The 25,866-nt window shown below is 50.2% G+C and overlaps 1 protein-coding gene across 2 annotated transcripts in view; it reads right to left on the bottom strand.

Annotated features, from left to right (window-relative positions):
* Positions 1-3,494: 3,494 nt before the first annotated feature.
* The window catches only part of POLR2A (RNA polymerase II subunit A), a 29,402-nt gene continuing 7,030 nt past the window's right edge, over positions 3,495-25,866 (bottom strand). The window contains exons 2-29 of one of the 2 annotated variants that reach the window (XM_055258105.2): positions 21,158-21,290; positions 20,886-21,022; positions 20,619-20,792; positions 20,179-20,460; positions 19,689-19,850; positions 19,331-19,551; positions 18,981-19,113; positions 18,029-18,153; positions 17,692-17,902; positions 16,330-16,539; positions 16,070-16,238; positions 15,795-15,889; positions 15,449-15,652; positions 15,056-15,278; positions 14,469-14,652; positions 13,879-14,050; positions 13,680-13,785; positions 13,379-13,584; positions 9,610-9,834; positions 8,898-9,144; positions 8,453-8,553; positions 6,782-6,886; positions 6,513-6,695; positions 6,096-6,299; positions 5,766-5,952; positions 5,520-5,633; positions 5,187-5,336; positions 3,495-5,088 (exon numbers count right to left, since the gene is read on the bottom strand). In XM_055258105.2, the coding sequence (XP_055114080.1) occupies positions 3,932-5,088; positions 5,187-5,336; positions 5,520-5,633; positions 5,766-5,952; positions 6,096-6,299; positions 6,513-6,695; positions 6,782-6,886; positions 8,453-8,553; positions 8,898-9,144; positions 9,610-9,834; positions 13,379-13,584; positions 13,680-13,785; positions 13,879-14,050; positions 14,469-14,652; positions 15,056-15,278; positions 15,449-15,652; positions 15,795-15,889; positions 16,070-16,238; positions 16,330-16,539; positions 17,692-17,902; positions 18,029-18,153; positions 18,981-19,113; positions 19,331-19,551; positions 19,689-19,850; positions 20,179-20,460; positions 20,619-20,792; positions 20,886-21,022; positions 21,158-21,290 (5,820 nt within the window). In that variant the 3' untranslated portion in view covers positions 3,495-3,931. Of the gene's footprint in view, positions 5,337-5,519; positions 5,634-5,765; positions 5,953-6,095; positions 6,300-6,512; positions 6,696-6,781; positions 6,887-8,452; positions 8,554-8,897; positions 9,145-9,609; positions 9,835-13,378; positions 13,585-13,679; positions 13,786-13,878; positions 14,051-14,468; positions 14,653-15,055; positions 15,279-15,448; positions 15,653-15,794; positions 15,890-16,069; positions 16,239-16,329; positions 16,540-17,691; positions 17,903-18,028; positions 18,154-18,980; positions 19,114-19,330; positions 19,552-19,688; positions 19,851-20,178; positions 20,461-20,618; positions 20,793-20,885; positions 21,023-21,157; positions 21,291-25,866 lie in introns of both variants that reach the window. The other variant, XM_063629534.1, reaches the window with a different exon arrangement.

A 25,866-nucleotide genomic window follows, 5' to 3' on the forward strand; every position in this document is an offset into this window, starting at 1 on the left:
GCACATGTTCACCACTGAGGTTAAACAAGGCAGTGCTCTGCCTTCCAGTTTTCTCTTTTCAATCTACTTAATGACATGTTTTTCATAGTTTTAAGGTTTTTGTTGATGATTTTGCTGATTAAAATGTGCCCCCTAAGCCAGGCGCGGTGGCTCACACCTGTAATCCCAGCACTTTGGGAGGCTGAGGCGGGTGGATCACGAGGTCAGGAGATCGAGACCATCCTGGCTAACACGGTGAAACCCCGTCTCTACTAAAAATACAAAAAATTAGCCAGGCGTGGTCGTGGGCGCCTGTAGTCCCAGCTACTCAGGAGGCTGAGGCAGGAGAATGGCATGAACCCAGGAGGCAGAGCTTGCAGTGAGCCGATATCTCGCCACTACACTCCAGCCCGGGTGACAGAGCAAGACTCCATCTCAAAAAATAATAATAAATAAAATAAAATGTGCCCCCCAGACCAGGCATAGTGGTTCACACCTGTAATCCCAGCACTTTGGGAGGCCGAGGCGGCTGGATCACCTGAGGTCAGGAGTTCAAGACCAGCCTGACCAACATGGTGAAACCCTGTCTCTACTTAAAAAGAAAAAAAAAAAAAAAGCTGGGTGTGGTGGCGCATGCCTGTAGTCCCAGCTACTCGGGAGGCTGAGGCAGGAGACTTGTTTGAACCCAGGAGGCGGAGGTTGCAGTGAGCCAAGATCGCACCACTGCACTCCAGCCTGGGCAACAAGAGTGAAACTCCATCTCAAAAAAAGAATGAGAGAAAAATTTGCAAAAATGATTAAGAGTCTCAAAAACCTGTGGGGGGAAAATCAAAAAGTCTAGTAGGCATGCTACTGAATTCTCAGAAGGAAAGAATAGGACAGAAAAAAATATTTGAAAGAATGTCTAGGCCGGGCGTGGTGGTTCACGCCTGTAATCCCAGCACTTTGGGAGGCCGAGGCTGGCGGATCATTAAGTCAGGAGATCGAGACCATCCTGGCTAACATGGTGAAACCCCGTCTCTACTAAAAACACAATTAGCCGGGTGTGGTGGCAGGCACCTGTAGTCCCAGGTACTTGGGAGGCTGAGGCAGGAGAATTGCTTGAACCCAGGAGTCAGAGGTTGCAGTGAGGCGAGATCGCGCCACTGCACTCCAGCCTGGGTGACAGAGCGAGATGCTGTCTCAAAAAAAAAAAAAAAAAAAATGTCTAAAAATTTCCCAAATACACTAAAAGACAATTTTACAGAATCAAAAATCTCAGGGAAACCCAAACAGGATAAATGAGAGAACTATGCCTGGGCACACAGTGATGGTTAATGTTATGCGTCAACTTGACTGAGTTAAGGAACGCCCACAGAGCTGGAGAAACATTGTTTCTGGGCGTCAACTTGACTGAGTTAAGGAACGCCCACAGAGCTGGAGAAACATTGTTTCTGGGTGTGTAGGTGAGAGTGTTTCTGGAAGAGATCAGCATTTGAATGGGTAGACTGAGTAAGGTTCTCTTGCACCAGCGTAGGTGGGCATTGTCCAATCAAGTGAGGGCTTGGAAAGAACAAAAAGGTAGAGGAAGGGTGAGTCCTCTCCTTGAGCTCAGACATCCAACTTCTCTTGCCTTTGGACCTAGGAGCTCCCAATTCTTCGGTCTTTAGACTCTAGGACTTACACCAACGCCACCGCTGCCACCACCACCACCACCCCACCTCCAGTTCTCAGGCCTTTGGACTCAAGACTGAATTACACCACCAGCTTCCTGGTTCTCCAGATTACAGATGGCAGATTGTGAAACTTCTTGGTCCCTGTAATCGTTTGAGCAAATTCCCATGACAAAACCCCTCATTTTTGCTGTGGGGAAGCTCAAGTAAATAGAAATATATATATATATATAATGCATATATATGTATATATATAATCACATATAAAAGTAATGTGATTATTAGCGCAGGAAGATATGTATCTACCCCAGTGGTTCTGCTTCTCTGGAGAACTCCAATACACACACCAAAGCTAAACTGTCAAAAACCAAAGAACCAGAGATAAAAAGAAAATCTTGAAAGCATTTAGAGAAAAATAACACAAGAAATAATGATCCCAAAGACTGTGAATTTCTCACTAGAAACTGTGAGGCCCGGAAAATAGGACATCTTAGGGACTTCCCTTTCAGAAGCCCCTTCTCCCCTGCAAGGGAGAGAGCTGTTCTCCTTTCTCTATCTTTTGCATATTAAACCTCTGCTCCTAAAAAAAAAAAAAAAAAAGTGCTAAAAACAAAAAATGTCACACCAGAATCCTATCTCTAGTGAAGATATTCTTTAGGAATGAAGGCAAAATAGACATTTCTAGATAATAGGCAGGGTGCAGTGGCTCACGCCTGTAATCCCAGCACTTTGGGAGGCCAAAGTGGGCGGATCACCTGAAATCAGGAGTTTGAGACCAGCCTGGCCAACACTGAAATCCCTTATTTTTTTTTTTTTTTTCTTGAGACGGAGTCTCGCTCTGTCGCCCAGGCTGGAGTGCAGTGGCGCAATCTCGGCTCACTGCAAGCTCCGCCTCCCGGGTTCACGCCATTCTCCTGCCTCAGCCTCTCCGAGTAGCTGGGACTACAGGCGCCCGCCACCACGCCCAGCTAATTTTTTGTATTTTTAGTAGAGACGGGGTTTCACCGTGGTCTCGATCTCCTGACCTCGTGATCCGCCCGCCTCGGCCTCCCAAAGTGCTGGGATTACAAGCGTGAGCCACTGCGCCCGGCCTTCCCTTCTCTATTAAAATCACCAAAAGTAGCTGGGCATGGTGGCAGGCACTTGCAATCCCAGCTACCTGGAAGGCTGAGGCAGTAAGAATTGCTTGAACCCAAGAGGCAGAGGTTGCAGTGAACCGAGACTGCACCACTGCACTCCAGCCTGGGCAACAGAGCGAGACTGTCTCAAAAAAAATAAATAAAAATAAAAATAAAAATACCCCAAGTAAACCAGAAATGACTTGCAGAGGATGTAGAAGATACCACACTAAGGTGCTAATGAAAGGGGGAAAAATAGCCAGCTAAAACCAGCGTATTATCCCCAAGTCCTTTTACTTCAGCTTCTGTATTACAGCATCTGTATCATCTTTTCATTCTTGGTTTGAGGCCAAAATCAAAGCTCATTTTGGTTCACTTGTTAGTGACTCAAGAAAAGTGTAGGAAAAAATACCAGAAGAAAGTATGCCTCCTAGTGGTGGAATTATGGGTGATCATTTTTCTCCCTCTGCATTACACCTTTCTACACTTTTCCAAATTATTTATGACAATCAGTAAAACAGGTTAAAAAGCTGTTATGGTCAATATCACCTTAATACAGGACAAGAGCTGCATCTGTTGTGACTACAACAAACTCAGTACAGAGCAGCGCCTGGCACAGAGCAGGGGCTGTGCGTGGCTTCAGTGACTGTAAGGTCCCCTCCCCCTAACAGATCAGCAGCAGCCCAGGCAGGAGGCAGGGGCCTGGGGGTCCCCTGAACCCCAATGAAGCACTCGATGTACATACTTTTGGTCAAAATTAGTAAACTTTATTTAAACTTCAAAAAAATAAAATAACAGACAAAAGGCAGCTTTAGCTTTGTTCTTCCCGAGGATCAGCTGTAACCACTCAGAGCAGAAACTACCCCTAAGTTAAAATACCCTTTACCCGCCCCGCATCAAGCCACAGGCAAGGAAGGATCTTCAATCTGGGGACAGGCAGGGGGTGGGTGGGGTAGGAATGAGACCACCACTGGGCCAGTGGGTTCTGACAGCACGAGTGGAGAACAAGACAAGAGTCTGCATCAGGAACGGGATCCAGAAGTTCACCGGGAGCTCTGCCACAAGGCATTTATGTACAAGGGAGCTGGGCTGGGGGTGACGCCCTGTGAGGGAGGCAAGAACTGCACAGCAGCATGGGCAAGCTGCCCTGGGCCCTAGCCCGCTGCCACACCCCACACGCCCTCAGTTCTCCTCGTCACTGTCATCCGGGCTGATGGCTGGGCTGGTGAGGCTGTATGTGGGGCTGGTGGGCGAGTAACCGGGGGAAGTGGGGGAGTAGGTTGAGCCTTTGGGGGAGGTGGGCGAGTAGGTGGGGCTGGTGGGCGAGTACTTGGGGGAAGTGGGCGAGTAAGTGGGGCTAGTAGGTGAGTACTTAGGAGAGGTTGGGGTGTAGACTGGAGAGGTTGGAGAATAAGTAGGAGATGTTGGGGAGTATTTCGGGGTGGTGGGTGAATAGGTGGGACTGGTAGGCGAGTACTTGGGAGAGGTGGGTGAATATTTGGGACTGGTAGGTGAGTACTTGGGAGAGGTTGGGGTATACTCTGGGGAGCTGGGACTGTAAGAAGGACTGGTTGGGGTATACTTGGGTGAGGTTGGGCTGTAGCTGGGCGAGCTGGGGCTGTAGCTGGGTGAGCTTGGGGTATAGGTTGGAGACTGTGGTGTGTATCGTGGGCTGGAAGGGGAGTAACTTGGTGAGGTCGGGGAATAGCTGGGTGATGTTGGAGAGTAGCTTGGAGAGGTTGGGCTATAGTTAGGGCTGGTAGGCGTGTAGTTGGGACTAGTAGGTGAATAGCTGGGTGATGTTGGGCTGTAGCTGGGTGACGTTGGGGTGTAATTGGGACTGGTTGGAGAATAGTTCGGGCTGGTAGGTGAGTAACTTGGGGAAGTGGGTGAGTAGCTGGGAGAGGTGGGTGAATAGCTTGGAGAGGTCGGTGAGTAGCTGGGGGAAGTGGGAGAATAGCTGGGTGAAGTTGGCGAGTAGCTGGGAGATGTCGGCGAGTAGCTGGGAGACGTTGGTGAGTAGCTGGGAGAGGTGGGTGAGTAGCTAGGGGAAGTGGGTGAGTAGCTGGGAGAGGTGGGCGAGTAGCTGGGAGAGGTGGGCGAGTAGCTGGGAGAAGTCGGTGAGTAGCTGGGAGAGGTCGGTGAGTAGCTGGGTGACGTTGGCGAATAGCTGGGTGATGTGGGACTATAGTTGGGACTGGTTGGAGAATAGGATGGAGAGGTAGGGGAGTAGGAGGGTGAAGTGGGGGAATAAGAGGGACTCTGGGGTGTGTAGCCCCCAGGAGAGCGGGGCTCGTAGGCAGGTGACGTTGGCGAGTAGCTGGGAGACATGGCACCACCTGTGGGCAAGCAACCAACAAAGGAGATGAGCAATGGACAGACTCACCCAGAACTGAGGAGGAAAACAAACCTGGCCCGACAGATGGCGACAACTCACCTGGTGAAGGGATGTAGGGGCTTGAGGGACCTGGAGACCCCGGAGAGCCCGGTGTGGGAGACCAGGCAGGGGAGTAACCTGGGCTGAAGCCGCTGGCATCTGACGCAGCACTGGGAGAGAAGCCGGCTGCCCCTGGGGTCATTCCACTCCCTACAGAGTGAGAGAAGCAAGTTAAGGCCAAAGCTGGAGACCAAAGGCCCCCAATTCTCCCTGCCCCACCTTTCACTAGCCCTCTGCGGCCTTCAGAGTTCCAACAATAGCTACCGTTCACGATCCCAGCTCACCCACCTCTGAACCACCTGGAGGGCCCTCTTCCTGGATCAGGTTACTCACCAACACTGGGGGACCAGGCGCCATAGGCGGGGGTTGCACCCTGGTTCCAAGGTGTCATGGCAGGAGAGATTCCACCCATGGGACTGGGTGCTGAACCAAAGAACATGCCGGTGGCTGCAAAGAGGCACACAGGAAATCGTGAGGAGCAAGAACAGCAACCACGGACTGGTGACACCCTCGCACCCACAGCCTGCCCCACTGCCTCGCCGACGCAAGCAGGTACCGCAGCTGGGGCCTCATACTCACGTCCAGCAGCCCCCAGGCCGGGGATATTGGTGGGGATCTCCATGCCATACTTGCACTTCTCTGCATCAAGCAGGAGGTCAAAGCAGCCGGTGCCGGCCGGAGCCAGCTGGCCCAGCATGATATTCTCAGAGACCCCCTTCATGGGGTCACTCTCGCCATGTGCGGCTGCTTCCATAAGCACGTCCACCTGAACAGAGCAGACCGGCCCCATGGGACCCCTCCACACACAGCACCTGGCTGTCCCATCACCACAGCCCAGCTGCCCAAGGTGGGTGCCCTTCTTCCCACACTGCTCCCTCCTTCTGCCCTATTCAGAAATTCCACTGTTACCGTTTCCTCAAAGGAACACTTCATGAGTGGTCCTGTGTCCTGGCGGTTGACTCCGTGTCGGGTGATGGCCATCAAGTGGCCACGACAGGTCATGGTATCACACAAGAGAGCCAAGTGTCGGTAATTGACATAGGAGCCATCAAAGGAGATGACGTGGTACAGCTCCCGCTCCAGGGCCTTCCGCACGGCTTCAATGCCCAGCACCTGGCACAGGGGAGGGAAGCGGAGGGGAGGGCCAGGACTGAGTAACTCTGCTCTCTTCCCTGCTTCTGTCGCCACCGAGATCCAGGGAGGGTGTCAGGAGCCAGGATATCCCACACTCAGAAATGGAAAAAGTCCGTGAGTGGACAGGACAGAATGAGGGGCCTGAGAGCCAGAGATCCACGAAAGGCTGCTGGGCAGCACACGCAGGCTCACCGTGAAGATCTCCACGATGTCATTGGACGTGGTGCGTACGGGGTCCACGTCCTTCTCACTCAGCACCCGCATCAAGCTCACGCCGTCCGTCTCCAGGATCCACTCCTGCAGGGCCTTGAATTCCCCATCCTCCGTGATGATGATCTTCTTCTTGTTGTCTGTCTGTGGCAAGTGCATGTACACCTGTGGGAAGACAGCGTGCTCAGAGTGGGCAGGGCGGGGAGTGGGGGAGCAAGAGGAGGAAGGCGGTGGCAGAGGGAATGGCTGACCTTGCTGATCTGCTCGATGCCCTGCAGGGTCATATCTGTCAGCATGTTGGACTCGATGCAGCGCAGGAAGACATCATCATCCATCTTGTCCACCACCTCTTCCTCCTGCAGTGAGAGTGAGGTCAGCACTCGGCATCCTCTGGTCTCTTCCCCGGCTCTCAGCTCCAACTACAGCCTCTTTGAGGGCCGAACGAGTCAGTCACCAGGCTCTGCCCCTCACAGTTCCAGTGAGACTTTTTTTTTTTGCGATGGAGTCTCACTGTTATCAGCCTGGGCTGGAGTGCAATGGAACGATCTCAGCTCACTGCAACCTCTACCTCCCAGGTTCCAGCAATTCTCCAGTGAGACTTTTAATCCTGATTTTACAATATTAAAAGAAGCCTAAGGAAAGGCACCCAAATCCCATCAACCCATCACAACTTCCACTCTCGTGCAGTCCTGCCTAGCGAGAGGCGGGCTCCATGTACATGTCATATCCTCCAACTGCTATACCCGAGCACACACCATTCCCTGCTCTGGCACTTCACTGCGTGTTCGCCTGGGCTGCCGCTGGCATGACAGTGATCTCTTCTAATGGCCATATACTGTATTCCATCAAGACCTATCAATGCTTTTATAACTGTTCTGACAGCAGTTCAGCAGTTAGTTCTTCAGTTTTTTTGTTGTTTTTTTGAGATGGAGTTTTGCTCTTATTGCCCAGGCTGGAGTGTAATGGTGTGATCTTGCCTCACCGCAACCTCCGCCTCCCATGTTCAAGCAATTCTCCTGCCTCAGCCTCCTGAGTAACTAGGATTACAGGCATGTGCCACCACGCCCGTCTAATTTTGTATTTTTAGTAGAGACGGGGTTTCTCCATGTCGGTCAGGCTGGTCTCGGACTACCGACCTCAGGTAATCTGCCCGCCTCGGCCTCCCAAAGTGCTGGGATTACAAGTGTGAGCCACCGTGCCCGGCCTGAGTTCTTCAGTTTTTATTACTAAAGCACCAGGCACCAACATGTGCCAAACAAATATCTCAGGAGCGATGCCCAGGAGTGAAGTCCCTGATCCAGCCTTTTCATGGGTCTTGTTATGGCTGTCCACAACTTCCCCTAGGACGCAGCAATTCCTACTGCCCAACCTGCCCCCAAGTCTGGCTCCTGCCTCAGGGCTTGGGTTTGTATTCCCTAAGCAAAGCAAGCTGCAGGAGCCTTGGGGGAGGAGAGTCAAGTGACAGGGCGACAGGGAGGCACTCCTATCTCCTATTTCAACACTACCTGTTTTATCTACTTGGCCAGTGCTGTGGATTTTGAAAATCATTGCTAATCACCATTCCCTATCCCTAAATTAGGTGGGTATGACTGGCCCCTCAATGTTTTTTTATTTTTTGAGATAGTTTCATTCTTGCTCCCTCAGCCTCCCAAGTAGCTAGGATTACAGGCACATACCACCATGCCCGGCTAATTTTTATTTTTAGTAGAGACGGGGTTACTCCATGTTGGTCAGGGTGGTCTCGAACTCCCGACCTCAAGTGATCCACCCGCCTCAGCCTCCCAAAGTGCTGGGATTACAGGCGTGAGCCACCATGCCCGGCCGCCCCTCAATGTTGATTGCATCTTCTTTTCTTTGGTCTCTAACATGATTCATAAGTTTTATTCATGTGACACATTGACTTCTTCTAGGACCCCCATTACCTCTTGCATCTTGTTCTCATCGCTGTTCATGATGCGAATACGGAGCACCAGCTTCTCTGCATTGTCATCATTAAAGATGCAGTTCAAGTCGTCACCAAAACCTGGTGGGGCGAGGAGCCATGAGAAAGGCTGCAGCTAAGGGGACTGGCCCCAGCCACCGTCCATTTGCAGCTCTCCCTGAGCAAGGCTCTCTTTTGGCTCCCCGCTCCTCTTCACAGAACCTTTCTTTTCATAGAACCCCTTGGAAAGGGGAAGGGGGAACACTGAGAAGAGAAAGGGAGTGCAGAGGCGACCTGGAGAGTTGGAGGATGCCTCGGAGGGGTGGAAGTGGTACATGGACGGGGGTGAGGGTGGGTAGCTCTTTAGGGGCTCAAGTGCAGTGAACACGATAGGTGGTAGCCCAGACAGCGGGGCTCCTGAGCCAGGCCTGCCCTCCTAGGCTTACCAGCATTGATCTTTTCAGCAATCTGCTCCATGGTGAGCTTCCGGTCAGTCATGTGCTTCCGATCCAGCTCCACTCGCAACAGCCAGGGGGAGATTCGGGCCACATCAAAGTCAGGCATTTCATAGTAGACATTCACCCACTCCTGATCCTCTGCCACCACTGTGCTCTGGGGGTTGGGGTCATAGTAGATGGCTGTGTTGGCAGTAACCTTCCTCAACGTTGTATGCTCCAGGCGGCACAGAATATCCTGGGAAGAGACAGAAGTCCATGACACAGAGAACTGAGTAGCTCTAGAGGCCTCTTCTAACCCTCCTTATCAAGGGAATCCAAAACCCTTTATTCAAGGGGAAGAGTTCTCTTTTTGTTTTCTTTTTTTTCAGACGGAGTCTCGCTCTTGTTGCCCAGGCTGGAGTGCAGTGGCACAATCTTGGCTCACTGCAACTCTGCCTCCCAGGTTCAAGCAATTCTCCTGTCTCGGCCCCCACTAGCAGCTGGGATTACAGGCACACGCCACCATGCCCGGCTAATTTTTCTATTTTTAGTAGAGACGGGGTTTCACCACATTGGCCAGGTTGGTCTTGAACTCCTGACCTCAGGTGATCCACCTGCCTTGGCCTCCCAAAGTGCTGGGATTACAGGCATGAGCCACCACGCCCAGTTGAGTTCTCCTTCTTTTCTTCCGGCCAAAAAGCCCAGCAGCCCTGATCCCTACCTTGGCTCTCTCAGCATCTCGAGCGGACTGGCCCAACAGGAAGACAGTAAGTGAAGGGGTCTTCGGCTTCTTGGAAATGTTGATGAGCTCCTTAAGTCGGGGCACACCCAGCGTCACATTCTTCGCAGACACACCAGCATAGTGGAAGGTATTCAAGGTCATCTGGGTGGCAGGTTCTCCAAGGGACTGTGCGGCCAGAGCTCCCACCATTTCCCCAGGATGGGCCTAAGGAAAAGCTAGCATCAGACAAAGCCAACGCCTCTCTTTCAGTTAATGAGAGTAGGATGCGGATCCGCATCTGGCTTATCACAGTCAGGGCCAGGACTGTAATCTTAAAGGACATGGGTAGAGGAGTTTGGAAAAGGCAGACAGACTCCACAAAAAAAAAAAAACAAAAAAAAAAACAACTCTTATTTGATCATCCCCTTCCTCACACAAGAGCTTCCATTTATAGGACACCATTTGGCACCTGGTATGCAGCACATTCAAAGAAAGCTACTATACCATCTGAGATCCAAATTTTTTTTTTCTTTTTTTTTTTTTGACATGGAGTCTCGCCGTCACCTAGGATGGAGTGCGATGGCACGATCTCGGCTCACTGCAACTTCTGCCTCCCAGGTTCAAGCGATTCTCCTAGCTCAGCCTCCCGAGTAGCTAGGATTACAGATGCGTGCCACCACACCCAGCTAATTTTTTGTATCTTTAGTAGAAACGGGGTTTCACCATGTTGGTCAGGCTGGTCTCGAACTCCCGACCTCAGGTGATCCGCCCGCCTTGGCCTCTCAAAGTGCTGGGATTACAGGTGTGGGTCTCTTCGCCCAGCCAAGATCCAAATTTCTAAACCTATGTTAAAATTACTTGGTAAATATTCATTTTATAACAGCTAAATAGGAAGCTCCCCATATGTGTTATGAGATAGTCACATACGAAATTAAACTTAAATGGAATCACACAGTATCTAACTTTTTCAGACTAATTTCTTCCATTAAGTAAGTATACATTTAAGGTTCATCACTGGGAGAGACAGAATTTCGTTATGTTGCCCAGGCTGGTCTCGAACTCCTGGGCTCTGGGCCAGCCTCCTGCCTCGGCCTCCCAAAGTGTTGAGATTAGAGTTATGAGCCACCGCATCTGGCTTACCACTGTCTTTTTGTGGCTTGACAGATTTTTTTTTTTTTTTTGAGGTAGAGTCTCACTCTGTTGCCCAGGCTGAAGTACAGTAGCATGATCTCAGCTCACTATTGCAGCTTCAACCTCCTGGCTTCAGGTGATCCTCCCACCTTAGCCTCCCAAGTAGCTGGGATTACAGGTGCACTCCACCACACCTGGCTAAATTTCTTGTAGAGATGGGGTTTTGCCATGTTGCCCAAGGGTAGTCTTGAACTTCTGGGCTCAAGTAATCTTCCCACCTCAGCTTCCCAAAGTGCTAGGATTATAGACATCAGCCACTGTGCTTGGCTGTTTGTTACTTTTTTTTTTTTGAGATGGTCTCCCTCTGTCGCCCAGGCTGGAGTGCAGTGGTACAATCTCAGCTCACTGCAACCTCTGCTGCCTGGGTTCAAGTGATCCTCCTGCCTTAGCCTCCCAAGTAGCTGGGATAACAAGCACGTACCACCACACCTGGCTAATTTTTCTATTTTTGGCAGAGATGGGGGTTTCACCATGTTGGGCAGGCTGGTCCTGACCTCAAGTGATCTGCCTGCCTCGGCCTCCCATAGTGCTGGGATTACAGGCGTTGAGTCACCAAGTGGGCCCAGCCTGTTCATTACTTTTTATTGCTGAATGATGTTCCCTCGTATGGACATACCACATTTTGCCTATCCATTCATCAGTGGATGGACACGTGTTTTCACTGCTTAGCTACTGTAATACTGATATGAACATTTGTGTATAAATGTTTGTGTGGCCATGTTTTCTGTTATCTTGAGTGTGTGTGTATGTGTGTGTGTGTGTGTGTATATATATATATAAGTCTAATTCATCTATTTTTTCCTTTGGATGCTTATGCTTTTGGTGTCATACCTAAGAATTCACTGCCTAAGCCACAGTCATGAAGATTTATTTGTTCCCTTCTAAGAGTTTTATAGTGTTAGCTCTTGAATTTAGGCATTTTGAGAGTTTTTGTACATGGTATGACGTAGGAATCCAACTTCATTCTTTTACATGTGGATATCTAGTTGCCCCAGCACCATTTGCTAAAGAGTATGCTTACCCCATTTAATTAAATTGGGACTCTTGCAAAAAATCAAGTGACCATAAATGTGAGGGTTTATTTCTGGACTCTCAATTCTACTCTATCAGTCTTTATACGTGTCCTTATGACAGAAGCACAGTCTTGCTTACTGTAGCTCTGTAGTAAGTTTTGAAATCAGGGAATGTGAGCTCTCCAACTTTTGCTACTTTTAAATATTGTTTTGGCTATTCTATATCCCTTGCATTTCCATATGAATTTTAACATCAGCTTGTAAATTTCTGCGAAAAAGCCAGTTGGAATTTTGATAGGGATTATATTGGATCTATAGCTTATTTTGGGAAGTAGTGCTATTCAACAATATTAAGTCTTCCAATCCATGAATATGAGAGGTCTTTCATTTAGGGTTTTTTTTTTTTTTTTGATACAGTCTCACTCTCGTTGCCCAGGCTGGAGTGCAATGGCGCAATCTTGGGTCACCGCAACCTCCATCCCCAGGTTCAGGTGATTCTCCTGTCTCAGCCTCCAGAGTAGCTGGGATTACAGGCATGTGTCACTATACCCGGCTAATTTTGTATTTTTAGTAAAGGTGGGGTTTCTTCCTGTTGGTAAAGCTGGTCTCGAACTCCTGACCTCAGGTGATCTGCCCACCTCGGCCTCCCAAAGTGCTGGGATTACAGGCATAAGCCACCGCACCTGGCCTCATTTAGGTCTTTTAAAATTTCTTTCAGCCATGTTCTATGGTGTTCCCTAATACATTTTTAACTATTTAATTTATAAAAACTGACTTACAGTAAACAGGTTCAGAGGTATGCCTGCAACAGTGCGTTACCCTCTTACTGCTTAAAGCCAGTGAAAGCACATTCCAGTATCTATAAATCTTTTTTTCTATTTACTCTCTCCAACTCCCTTTTTGAGACAGTCTCACTCTGTTGCCCAGGCTGGAGTGCAAAGGTGCAATCTTGGCTCACTGCAACCTCTGCCTCCTGGGTTCAAGTGATTCTCCTGCCTCAGCCTCCCGAGTAGCTGGGATTATGGCACACACCACCACGCCCAGCTAATTTTAGTATTTCACCCTTGTTTCACCATGTTGGTAAGGCTGCTCTCGAACTCCTGACCTGGTGATCTGCCCGCCTCGGCCTCCCAAAGTGCTGGGATTATAGGTGTGAGCCTCCACGCCCAGCCCCAATTCCCTATCTGTATCTAAATTAGACTCTGCACACAGCAGGGAGTATAGAGAAAAAAAAAGAACAATTCTCCTATGTCATATCCCAGTCATGCCACTTACTTCCTATATGACCATCATACAATCCAGTCACTCTCTCCAAGCTTCAGTTTTTGTCTCTGCAACGTGGGACTAACAAACCCTCCCCTACTAGGAGTGTTTTAAAGCCATGATGGTATAAAGGGATAATGGGCCAAACACAGGACTTGGTAAGGTACAAGCAGTCTCTCCATGAATGAGAGCTATTATTAGGTGGTTGTGGTCAGAAGTGGGCTGCTCTTGGAAACCAAAACCACAGAAGTCAACAGGTAAAAGGAGAAAAATAAGACTGCTATGAAGAGCACAACACTCACAATGGCTTGGTTGAACTTGGACTCAATCTCCCCAAGCAGCCAGTCGAAGGCCTCCCCACTGAGCCGAAACTCCTCTGCCATGCGGCGTGAACACAATGTGGACCGCAGGTGGATGTTGAAGAGCAGCGTGGCATTTTCCTGGGCCTGTCGACTTAGTGGGTCATCCCCATTCACAATCACCAGCTTCTTGCTCAATTCCTTGACTCCTGGGGACCAATTAAAGGTGAGGAGATCATTAGACCAGGGCCCAGCAGTCTCCTATCCCCTAGCCTGGCTTGGAGACCCCTAAGCAGGAACTTACCCTCCACCACTTTGATGGGGTGCAGGTCGGAGGGAAGGCGCGGGTTGATGTGGAAGATTTTCTGAGCATTCCAGATCATCCGCAGCAGGTTACAGGGGAGGACGACCTGAGAGAGGAGGGAATTGAGGGAGGGTCGTGTCTGGGGACAGCCATCCAGGGAGGCACATCTCTAGCGTTAGCACTTCCCACCCACACGCACCTTGCTGTCTCCAGTTGGGAAGATGACCCTGAGCACCTCCCGATCCTCCCGCATCCGCTCAAATTCCCGCTCCAACTCATTCTGGATGTGTGCGTTGCTCAGCACGTCCTTCACCAGGTCCTCCTGCAGAGTGCGCCGCAGGGCCCTCTCATTGGTATAATCAAAGCGGAACCTGGAAGTGCAAGTAGCAGCTAGCGGGCAGGTGGGCTCTGGGACCTTGGTCCCCACAAAATGCACTGTAAGGTTCCCAAAGGTGCACAGCCAACCAGGTACAGTGGTTTGGAGGCAAGAATCCTGGACACAGAAAACTTCAGGCCCAAGGACTGCCACTGGGACCTGAGTACAGGCCCACCCCTCTACATCTGCTTTATAATATCAGCAGGGACAAAGTGGGGACCAATCTTAAATCCACCTCCATCCGCCCCCTCCCCCATGTCATACAGCTGTTTCAGATAGGTGGGGAAAGGACGCTGAAAGGTAAGCTCTAGTGCAAGACATACCAGGCTATCTCTCTGGAATAAGTATGGGAATCCTACTACTCAGGCCCTGAGCCCCAGGGGCGAGAACCACCCGCCTGCCCGCCTCCTCACTTCTTCTCAAAAGCCTTGTTGGAAGGCTTAAGCGTAGCCAGGTTCTGGAACTCAACACTCTCGCCTGCCAGGCCGTCTTCACCGTAGCGCAGCTGCACCACCTGGTTGATGGAGTTCCGCACAGTCGCATCGTACTTCACCATCACTGACTCCATGGACTTAATCAGCCGCCGCTGGATGTATCCTGGAGAGAAGTAAGGCAAAAAGGGGATGATAAAGCCCAAAGACCCAGGCTGGGGCCTTAACCTACCTGACTGTCAGAAGAGTCAGCTAGTACTCCCTTTGTCTGAGGCCTTTGAATGCAGACTCAGTGTCTACCACTAGATGGACAAAAAGCCCAGCAGGAACCACTCCCATGGGACAGGCCAGCAGAATCCCGGAAGCTCTATCCCTGCACTGTGGAATGCTGCACAGCAATCCAAACAAGGGTGTTTGCCTACTCTTGAGTCTCTATTCTTTCCACAAGGGCCAGAATTATACCCTGGGAATAGGAGCCTGAGCATTTCCACTCCCCACCTGTTAGGGGTTTCTCAGCCTGCAGCAGTCCCTGCTAACAGCCCAAGGAAGACCCCTGAGGAAAGCCTCACCAGTCTCAGCAGTCTTGACAGCCGTGTCAATGAGCCCCTCACGACCCCCCATGGCGTGGAAAAAGAACTCAGTGGGTGTGAGGCCAGCTAGGTAGGAGTTCTCCACAAAGCCACGGCTCTCAGGCCCGTAGTCATCCTTGATGAAGTGAGGCAGAGTCCGGTGCTTGAAGCCAAATGGAATCCGCTTGCCCTCCACATTCTGCTGCCCAACGACAGCAATGACCTGGGAAACAGAAAGGTGGGGTGTACTGAATTCCCTCTGCCTTAAGAATAACAGTTCCCAAAATTTCCCCCAACTCCCGTGATCCTCCTGACCCTAATACATACAAACACCTTCCTTCCTCCTCCCAAACTTCAGAGTGGCCCCATATGTGGAAAGACAAGGCTTTTCACCTGGGAGATGTTAATCTTGGAACCTTTAGCTCCGGACACGACCATAGACTTGAAGTTGTTGTATTCAGACAGGGATTTCTGAGCAGAGGAGCCAGTCTTGTCTCGGGCATCGTTGAGAATGCGGTTCACCTGATTCTCAAACGTCTGCCTCAGAGTGTTCCCTGGGGTGGGCTCCAGCTCGTTGTTGTGTGCCTTCTCGATGACCTGGAGGCAGAGTTCTCAGTGAGACATCAATCCCTACTCTCCGCCCCTTCCCTCTAACCTTACACTCCCTTTGCTCTTGATGATGCTAACTTCAAAGTCCCTGGAAACTCCTTATTCCGTCTCTGGTGGCCTCCCCTCTTACCTCTATTACATCCTGCTTGGCCTTCTTAATAGTGTTCTGAATGTCCTGGTAAGTCTTAGAATCAGCAATGGAGTCCCCAATGCCAATAGTATGACCTAGAGACAGGGAAAAGCATCAGCAAACCCCTTTGGACCTCTAAGAAACATGGAATGGAATGATAGCCAAGACAGTAGAAGCAGGGGGCACCAAATCCAAGGAGGAAAGAAAGGGATGGAAGGACAGTAAGAAGTTAGAGAATTCACAGAGCGGTCTTGGTACCACGCCTCCATGCTCACCCTCGATGAGGAGCCAGTTGTTAATGACAGTCTGAATGTTGGAGTAGAAGAGGCGAGTGATGTCATGCCCCATCTCTAGGTAGGAGATGTGGACCAGGGAGCCAGCTGACGTGCCCAGAGACTTCTTACACAGGATGCCCATGATCAGCTCCCCATTCTCCACCACCACCTAAGGACAAAGCACCCACTCAAGGCCCCTGCTCTGGTCCTGGCTCCCATGTCCAAATTCTGTCCTCACATATCCAGAAGCCAAGCCCTACCTTGGTGTCCCCAGGAGAGATGTGCTTGTAAGGGCCACTGTCTTCATCATCGGGATGGGTGCTGTGGGTACGGATACAATTGATGTGACCAGGTATGATGAGGGAGAAGATCTGCTTGCCTGTCCACAGAGGTCGGGGCTTTAGGATGGCCGGCTGTGGGACCTTGCCGTCCCACGTCGACAGGAACATCAGGAGGTTCATCACTTCACCCTGCAAGACAAAGAGTAAGGCAGACAGAAGTAAGAGTGCAGGCCCCACATCTCAGGGATGAGAGAGAAATGTTGGGGAGATTTCCCTGCCCAAGGGAGAAAGCCAGATTTTGGAGGCAAAGATGACAGGAAAAGTTTTTTCCAAACTTTAATTTTTTTTGAGACAGGGTCTTGCTCTGTTACCCAGGCTGGAGTGCAATGGTGCAATCAGGGCTCACTGAAACCTCCGCCTCCTGGGGTCAAGCAATTCTCCTGCCACAGCCTCGAGCAGCTGGGATTACAGGCACCTGCCACCACGTCCGGCTAATTTTTGTATTTTTGGTAGAGATGGGGTTTCTCCATGTTGGCCAGGGTTGTCTCCAACTCCTGGCCTCAAATGATGTGCCTACCTCAGCCTTCCAAAGTGCTAGAATTACAGGTGTGAGTCACCATGCCCAGTCCCAAAAACTTTTTTTTTTTTTTTTTTGAGACGGAGCCTTAGCTCTGTCGCCTAGGCTGGAGTGCAGTGACGCGATCTTGGCTCACTGCAAGCTCCGCCTCCCAGGTTCACGCCATTCTCCTGCCTCAGCCTCCCGAGTAGCAGGGACTACAGGCGTGTGCCACCACGCCCGGCTAATTTTTTGTATTTTCAGTAGAGACGGGGTTTCACCATGTTAGCCAGGATGGTCTTGATCTTCTAACCTCATGATCCACCTGCCTCTGCCTCCCAAAGTGCTGGGATTACAGGCGTGAGCCACCGCACCCGGCCCCAAAAACTTTTAATTAAAAATTCATTGTAATAGTGAAATTTTTGTTTTTGTTCTTTTTTAATAATAAGCATAAATTTCTTTTAATAATTAGGAAGTAAGTGAAGGTTAAGATAGAAAAATAAAATTTTAACAAGGTCCTACTTATTTTTCCCTTTATCTTTCCTTTACAGACAATACCTGGTATTACATGAAATTTTAAGGAATTAAATGGGGAATTAATGCCTTACACCATTTTGGCCTGAGTTTTCCTAACCCCCTTTTTGTTCGCCCACCAGAAAAGACAACCTCACAGACCACTGCTGGGTAAGTCAGGAAAAAAAACACAGCTCTTCCTCCCTAGCCTCCACCTTGCACCCCAGAGCCCCACTGCCCACTTGAGCCAGGTTTCCATTTGGACCACACACCCGCTCCAGGAAGACGTCTCTCTTGGTGAATTTGCGCACTGCTGTGAGTGTGTCCTGCACAATACCCATGACAGGCCGATTGCTCTGGGGTGTGACAATCATGCGAGGAACCATGGCCAGCTCCTGGATCTCTGCTCGTGTCTCCAGAGACTGTGGCAGATGCAAGTTCATCTCATCCCCATCAAAGTCTGCATTGTACGGAGTTGTCACACTACAGTTAAAGGAGAAAGTCAGGGTTGGGAAGATGTCTGCAGCGAAACCTCAAGAAGCCACCCAGCCTGCCCCCATTCCCCCCGCCTCCCCAATTCCAGCCTGCTTCCCTCAGCCAGGGACTGACCTAAGATTCAAGCGAAAGGTAGACCAGGGGAGAATGCGGACCCGATGCCCCATCATGGACATTTTGTGCAGAGTTGGCTGCCGGTTGAAGATAACAATGTCCCCATCACACATGTGCCGTTCCACCTAGGGAGGTGAGGTAAGGAAAAGGTCTCAGTGAAGGAGGTATCTAAGAATGAAAGGACAATGGACCTAAAGTCCTTTCCAAGTCCGGTGCAGTAGCTCACGCCTATAATCCAAGTACTTTGGGAGGCTGAGGCGGGCACGTCACTTAAGGTCAGGAGTTTGAGACCAGGCTGGTCAACATGGTGAAACCCCGTCTCTACTAAAAATACAAAAATAAGCTGGGTGTGGTGGTGCGTGCCTGTAATCCTAGCTACTCGGGAGGCTGAGGCAGAAGAATCACTTGAGCCTGGGAGGTAGAGGTTGCAGTGAGCCAAGATCGCAGCACTGCATTCTACACTCCAGCCTAGGTGATAGAGCGAGACTGTCTTTTGGGGGAAAAAAAAAAAAAAAAAAAAAGTCCTTTGCAAACTGAAAGAGATGACACCGTGGTGCTAATTCACTTGAAACACTTATTAAACACTCCTCTGGACAAGGCCCTGGGCCAAACACCAGGTTATCAGGGAGGAATAATACACAGCATCCACCAATCTCAAAGAACTTAAGTCTAGGAAGAAAAGCAAGAGAGACTCTGAACATAGTCTTTTGCACTGTTCCTCCACAGATCCCTCTTCCCTGCCATATGCATGGTGCCCTGGGTTTATACCACCCCCACCCTGAATGCCAGAGGCCAGCAGTTCCCTAAACACCTGGGCAGCAATAGCCTTTAACAAGACAGTCAAGTCTGGATCCCAATGAACGAGACAGACTCAGATGGCCTATCCCAGCCTGCCCTATTTCAGAAAGCTTTCTGCTCAGGTGGCTGAGAGAGGCCCTGGCCTGCTACGTGCCTTATAGCCGGTCTGCAGGTGAAGGTCACTGGGCTTGGGGTGGAAACGCAAGTCAATGCGATCACCATTGTCTCGGATGATGTACTTGGCACCTGGGTACTGGCTGTTCCCCCTGCGCACTAGTTCTTGAAGTCTAGGAAGGCAAGAGGTGCAATGAACTCAATGCTTCCTAAAAAGCCCCTGCAGCCACCCTCACCCCAGAGCCCTGAGTGGAAGTTAAACTTCAGAACTTCAACTCCTCCTTGCTCCAAGCCCATGCCCGAGGTAGGATGAGCAGACTCTCGAAGCCTTGCCACTGAGGCCATGTCTTCCCTAGCCATTCCAGGAAGGGCTTTCCAACGGAGGCACACCTGTCAATGTTGAAGGGGGTGACAATCTCCGCAAAGGTCATGTTGGCAGCAATGGAGCGGGGCACGCCAACCTGGTCAATGGAGAGGTTGGGGTCGGGGGTGATGACAGTACGGGCCGAGAAATCCACTCGTTTGCCCATCAGGTTCCCTCGCACCCGGCCTTCCTTGCCCTTCAACCGCTGCTTCAGGGACTTGAGGGGACGCCCGGACTTCTGCATGGCCTGTGAGGAAAAAAACACAGGGTGGGGGCAATCCAGAAAGTCAGCACTGGGCCCTCTTCCAGAGCTCTGAAGCCTCATGCGCTATAGCCCCCACCCTGGCTCCAATACACAGAGGGGTGGGGAGCATGCTGACTCACACGGGGCAAGCCAGGCAGCTCATTGTCCACCATGGTGGCCACATGGAACTGGAGGAGCTTCACATCCTCTGCAATGACATGGGCCGCTGCGCCATTCTGCTCATTGCGCCGCAGCTGATTGTTGATCTTCACAATGTCAGCCAGTTTGTGAGTCAGGTCATCCTGAGGCAGGAAGTCAGAATCATCATGGTCCAGCCACCACTGCCAGCGCTCAGCAGGCACGTGCCAGACACACAGCACAGCTCTCATCCTCACACCACCCCAGGAGGCAGGACTGCCCACTATCATTTATAGATTCAGAAACACCTTTGTGGCCTTTAACCACGTGAAAGGACTCATTAAAGATCATACAGCTAGTAAGTGGCAGGGGAATTTTCAAACCCAGGTCCATCCATCCATCCCCCAGGCACACCCCAGCCCCACCTACAGGGCTTCCTCCCTTTAGACACCTCGCCCTCCAGCTAAGAGGCAGAGCCCTGGAGCCACTGACCTGGTTACGGGCAGAGCCCTGCATCACGACAGCAGGCCGCACAGAGAGCGGGGGCACAGGCAGCACTGTGACAATCATCCACTCTGGCCGTGCATAGCGGGGCTCCATGCCCAGCACAAAACACTCCTCATCTGAGATGCGTTTGAAGATCTCATGCACTCGCTCTGGACTCAGCAGGATCTTCTTCTCCTGAGAGTCCTCATTAACGTGCTTCCATTCCGCATACAGCTCTAGGCCGGAACGCCGGATCCTGGGCTGGTACCGCCCACAGCCACCATGGCCCTTCCAAGGAGAGACAGGGGCCATCAGAGCCCAGAGGTTGGGCCATTTCCCTCCACACCCGGCCAGCCCCTCCTGTTCCTCTGTGTCCTTCCCTTCCAGTTTCCTCCCTCCAGGCCTCTGACCCCTCCTTCCCAAAAGTCTCTGCCACCCCCAGCCACCTTTTCTTTGGTCAGATCCTCGTCACCCTCAGGTTGTTCCACACCGAACTTGTTGTCCATCTCCTCCCCACCCTCGCAGATGTTTTTGCCCTTGCAAAGGTCGTAGACATGTGTAAGCCGCTTCTTGGGCTGTCCCTTGGACTTAGCCAGGATGTCCTTGATCTTTGGGTTGTTCTGGGGAAGGGCAGAGCAAGGTCAGTTGAAGCTGTCCCCCTGCCCCCTACCAAGCACCCCCACCTCCCAGACCAGAGCCTGTTCCCCACTCACAGAGTCCACAAGCAGTTTGGAGCAGAAGAAGCAGACACAGCGCAAAACTTTCATTGTCTTCACCAGGAAGCCCACGTGAAACACAGGCTTGGCCAGTTCAATGTGGCCAAAGTGGCCAGGACACTCTGTCATGTTTCCTGTGGGACACACACCCAGTGCTTTCCTCCCAGCTCCCACTCATCTCAGAGGCCTCCAGGTGTCGACCGTCAGCCCTAGTTTTGAGGACCCAACCCACCTCCCCTTTGGGATCCCACCTGGCCCCCAGCACTTACCTGCACATGTTTGGCAGCGGCCAGTCCGCTCAATTACCCCCTGCCTCGGGTCCATCAGCCCCCCAAGCTTGGGGCGGCCTCCCTCAGTCGTCTCTGGGTACTTGATGCCACCCTCCGTCACAGACATTCGCTTCTGCAAAGAGAAAGAAAGGCCAACAACTGAACAGCGTTCCTAGTTTCTAGCCTTTGTGGCTGGGGAGCTCTGGACTAAGGTCTGGGAAAACCCTGAACTACTTACAGAAGAGCTAAGTTTAGCCTGGAGTGAGGGGAATGGGGGATTGGTGTGTGTACACTTCTGAAAAGGCCAAAGTTGAATATCCCAAGTCAGAGGCTTACTCCAGTCACTGAGGCAGGAAAAGCACTCACACTAGATAATGGTCGATCCTGGGTTCCATACAAATCACCTGCTACTGGGACATGAACCCCAGACTTCCATCTGGGTTGAATTCTAGGTCTCTGACATCCATAGGATTTAGTCACAAAAAGAAATCAAAGTTGCTTCAGGAAAAACAAAAAAAACAAAACAATGCTTTATTTGTTCCTCCCAAGCAGAAATCAAGCTCATGAATCTGAGATCCTGGCAGGAGCCTCTCTGTACCTGTACCCTTGCCATGACGGCCCAGGTGTTCTGCACCAAGACATGCCCCGCCAACTCAAGCCCCTGATAAGAAACGAGGCACTCAGAGATGCAGACCTGTTTCTTTACCCTCATCTTTGTCATGCCCTCCTTCTCAAGGCCTGACCTGCTTGAACCTTTCGTGTCCAGATGGAGATTTTATTATTGGTTTTGTTTTGTTTTGTTTTGAGATGGAGTCTTGCTCTGTCGCCAGGCTGGAGTGCAGTGGCGCAGTCTCAGCTCACTGCAACCTCTGCCTCCCAGGTTCAAGCGATTCTCCTCTGCCTCAGCCTCCCAAGTAGCTGGGACTACAGGTGAGCGCCACCACACCCAGCTAATTTTTGTATTTTTACTAGAGACAGGGTTTCACCAGGTTGGCCAAGATGGTCTCTTGACCTCATGATCCGCCCGCCTCGGCCTCCCAAAGTGCTGGGATTACAGGCGTGAGCCACCGTGCCAGGCCAGAGATTTTATTAAAAGACTGGAGAAACATTGTACTGTACTAGGAAGACAGGTTGGTGGAAATGATTTGAAGCAAAAGTGAATAGCTGAAATCCCAAGAAAGGCAGAGCCAGGACTTGATGGGGACATTTCAACGAAGGAAACAGAAGAACTCAGAAGTAGATGGGCCGGGTGCGGTGGCTCACACCCATAATCCCAGGACTTTGGGAGGCTGAGACGGGTGGATCACCTGAGGTCAGGAGTTCGAGACCAGCCTGGCCAACATGGTGAAACCCCATCTCTACTAAAAATACAAAAAAATTAGCTGGGTGTGGTGGCGGGCACCTGTAATCCCAGCTACTTGGGAGGCTGAGGCAGGAGAATCACTTGAACCCAGGAGGCGGAAGTTGCAGCGAGCTGAGATCGCGCCACTGTACTTCAGCCTGAGTGACAGAGCAAGACTCCGTCTCAAAGAAAAAAAAAAAAAAAAGATGTAATGCTATTACACACTTAGACTTAGTAGACTACAGCATAGTACAAACGTAACATATGCACAGGGCAACCAAAAAACTTCATGTGACTTGCTTTATCGCGGTGGGCTGGAACCAAACTCACAGTATCTCCAAGGTATGCTTGGATACTCATTCTCAACTCTCTAACTCCAGGCCTTACTTTTCTTCTGGACTTTGGGTTCACATATGTGACTACCTACTGAACCCCCTGTAAACATCCCACCAAAAAATCAAATTAAACATGTTTAAAAGCAAACTCCCTTTTCCACAAAAGCTTCTCTTTTTCCTTTAGCCTCCATCCCAGATTCAGAAACCTATGCTTACCCTTCCTTACCTTCAAGCACAAAACAGTCCAAAGAACATGGACTTAGCTGTCAGGTACCCTGGCTTTGGAATTCTGCCTCTATTACTTATGAACTATGTAACCATTAAGGACTTAATTAGCTTGCTTAAGTCCAGTTTGTAACTGGTGCTTTATGAATGGACATTATTATTATTCAATCATTCACCAGGTACTGGTCACTTTTACCTCCCCCCCTTTTTTTTTTTTGAGAAGTCTCACCCTGTCACCCAGGCTGGAGTGTAGTGGCGGGATCTCAACTGGGTTTACACGCATAAGCCACCACGCCTGGCCTCCTAAGTGTTTCCTGAATCTTGCCTCTCTTCTCCATCCCCACCACCACTGCCCTAGTTCAGGCCCTTCCTTTGTAGTCTACAACAGAGCATTCCTATGGGTCACCAGCCTGTCTCTCTCCAATCCTTCTACATTACAACTGGGGTGCTCATTCTAAAATAAAAATGTGTGCCAAAAATAAATAAAATAAAAATTAATAATAAAACAAAATAACATAAAAATGTAATCATTCATACCCTCTTGTCCTCAGACTGACATCCAAACTCAGCAGGACAGCTTCCCAAAAGGATTTTATGATGTTCTCAACCTTCATTTCCCTGATGCTCCATACATTCCTGTTCACTCCTCAGTAACAATTCCCTGGAGTCCGCTATGACATCCAGCACAACATGTGCTGCGTTCCTCTAGGGTTTTCTACATGCTAGTGCCTCTCTCTCTCTGCTTGGAATGCTCTTCCCACTGTAAAACTCCTATTTCAAGACTTGGCTCAGGCACTGCTTCCTCCAGGAAGCCTTTCCACAGCCTCCCCAAAGTAGACAGGGACCTCTCCTCTGTGTTTCCACAGCCCTCTATCACTGCACATACAACAATGCAATAAAATGACCTTCAGGGGTCTGTCTTCCCTATAACTATAAGCACCTCTCAGGCAGGCAGAATGCCTCAACCATCCTGAATCCCATGTGCCTGCCTGAAACATGGCAGGTTCCTAACAAATGTCTGTTAAATTGACCTACTGCTTAGGACTCTCCACTGCAGGTAGGTACCCTCAAAAAACTTGGAAAAAGAGAGGTTACCCTCTGACAGTCAAACCAGTAATCCCCTCATAACAGGTCTGATTGGCCACTGCTGGGTAGAAACCAAAATGGTCTACAGATGCAAAGCTGAAGAAGTTCTGAACACCTCTCAGCCTCAGACAGGTTCAAAACTCTCATCAACATGACCTGATGAAATCTCAGGGAGACAGTCCTCATGGATGACTACATTTGCAAAGCTAGAACCTCATCAGCTGCAATGTGTCTGGTGAGAAACATGAAGGGGATTTGCTCACCTTGAATGAGACCAAAAAAAGTGGAAGCAGTTACAAATCTGGCCTCCAGAACAGACACTGCAGAGGAGCCTAAGGGAAATCAGGCTCAACATTTTCAACCTCTTTCTGCTCAAAGTCTATGCCGTCCAAGCCAACCACCCTTCTAATGACTAATTCTGCTTTCAGGCTTTCTGAGACCAGGTCAGGGGGTGTCCTAGACAGCAGACATGCATATCCTTGTTAATGAGAAGAGCTATCCCTCCACCCCCAAGTTCATGAACTCTCATTTTTTATTTTATTTTTTTTTGAGACAGGGTCTTGCTCTGTCACCCCGGCTGGAGTGCAGTGGCACAATCTCGGCTCACTGCTACCTCTGTCTCTCAGGTTCAAGTGATTCTTGTGCCTCAGCCTCCCAAGTAGCTGGAATTACAGGTGCTCACCACCACACTTGGCTAATTTTTGTATTTTTGGTAGAGACAGGGTTTCACCATGTTGGCCAGGATGGTCTCAAACTCCTGGCCTCAAGTGATCCACTCACCTTAGCCTCCCAAAGTGCTGAGATTACAGTCGTGAGCCACCACACCTGGCCTCAAACTGTCATTTTTAAATTAGCCCCCAACCCTTCAGCCAACACGTTCTCACTGCCTACAGGATAAAGGTTAAACACTTGAGGGGGTGGCCAGTCAGGCTGGGTTCTCTTTGGGTTCTGCTCCTGAGGCCAGAGAACAAAAGGGCTGTCATTGAATCTCAGTAAATACTCATTCTCTTTCCTCTGCTTTAGCAAAGCTAACAAGGTCCTTATTATAACTTGGCTTCAAGTCGCTTTTACAGCTTTATTTGGTACCACATTCTCCTACCCACCTCCCACATTTATGTTCTAAATACAATAGATTTCTCAAAATTCCTTTTGCTTCACACGCCCCCTTGGGAATAAACTTCTATTTATTCTTTAAGACCCAGTTCAGAGGTCACCTCCTTATGAAGTCTTCTCTAACTCTTCCTAGCCTTATGCACACCCCAGCAAGGTTCTCAGCCCAATTTTAATTACTTAGTGACACACCTGTCTCTCCCATTGGACTGTAATCCTTGAGGGCAAGGGTCATGTTTTCTCTTTATATCCTCAGCACCTAGCACAGTAACCAACATATGGTTGAGGCTCAGTAAACTATCTGCTGCATACACAGGAAATCCCTCACAAGATTATAAATAACTTGAAGACAAGGATCATCTTCTGACTCATCAATGTAGCCCACACTCGACCTAAAAGAATACATTACTGGCCAGGCACGGTGGCTCAAACCTGTAATCCTAGCACTTTGAGAAGCCAACACGGGCAGATCACCTGAGGTCAGGAGTTCGAGACCAGCCTAGCCAACATGGTAAAACCCTGTCTAATAAAAATACAAAAACTAAGCCAGGTGCGGTGGCTCATGCCTGTAATCCCAGCACTTTGGGAGGCCAAGGCAGGTGGATCACGAG

The sequence above is a fragment of the Symphalangus syndactylus genome, chromosome 20 (genome assembly GCF_028878055.3).
Source record: "Symphalangus syndactylus isolate Jambi chromosome 20, NHGRI_mSymSyn1-v2.1_pri, whole genome shotgun sequence".
Classification (NCBI taxonomy): domain Eukaryota; kingdom Metazoa; phylum Chordata; class Mammalia; order Primates; family Hylobatidae; genus Symphalangus; species Symphalangus syndactylus.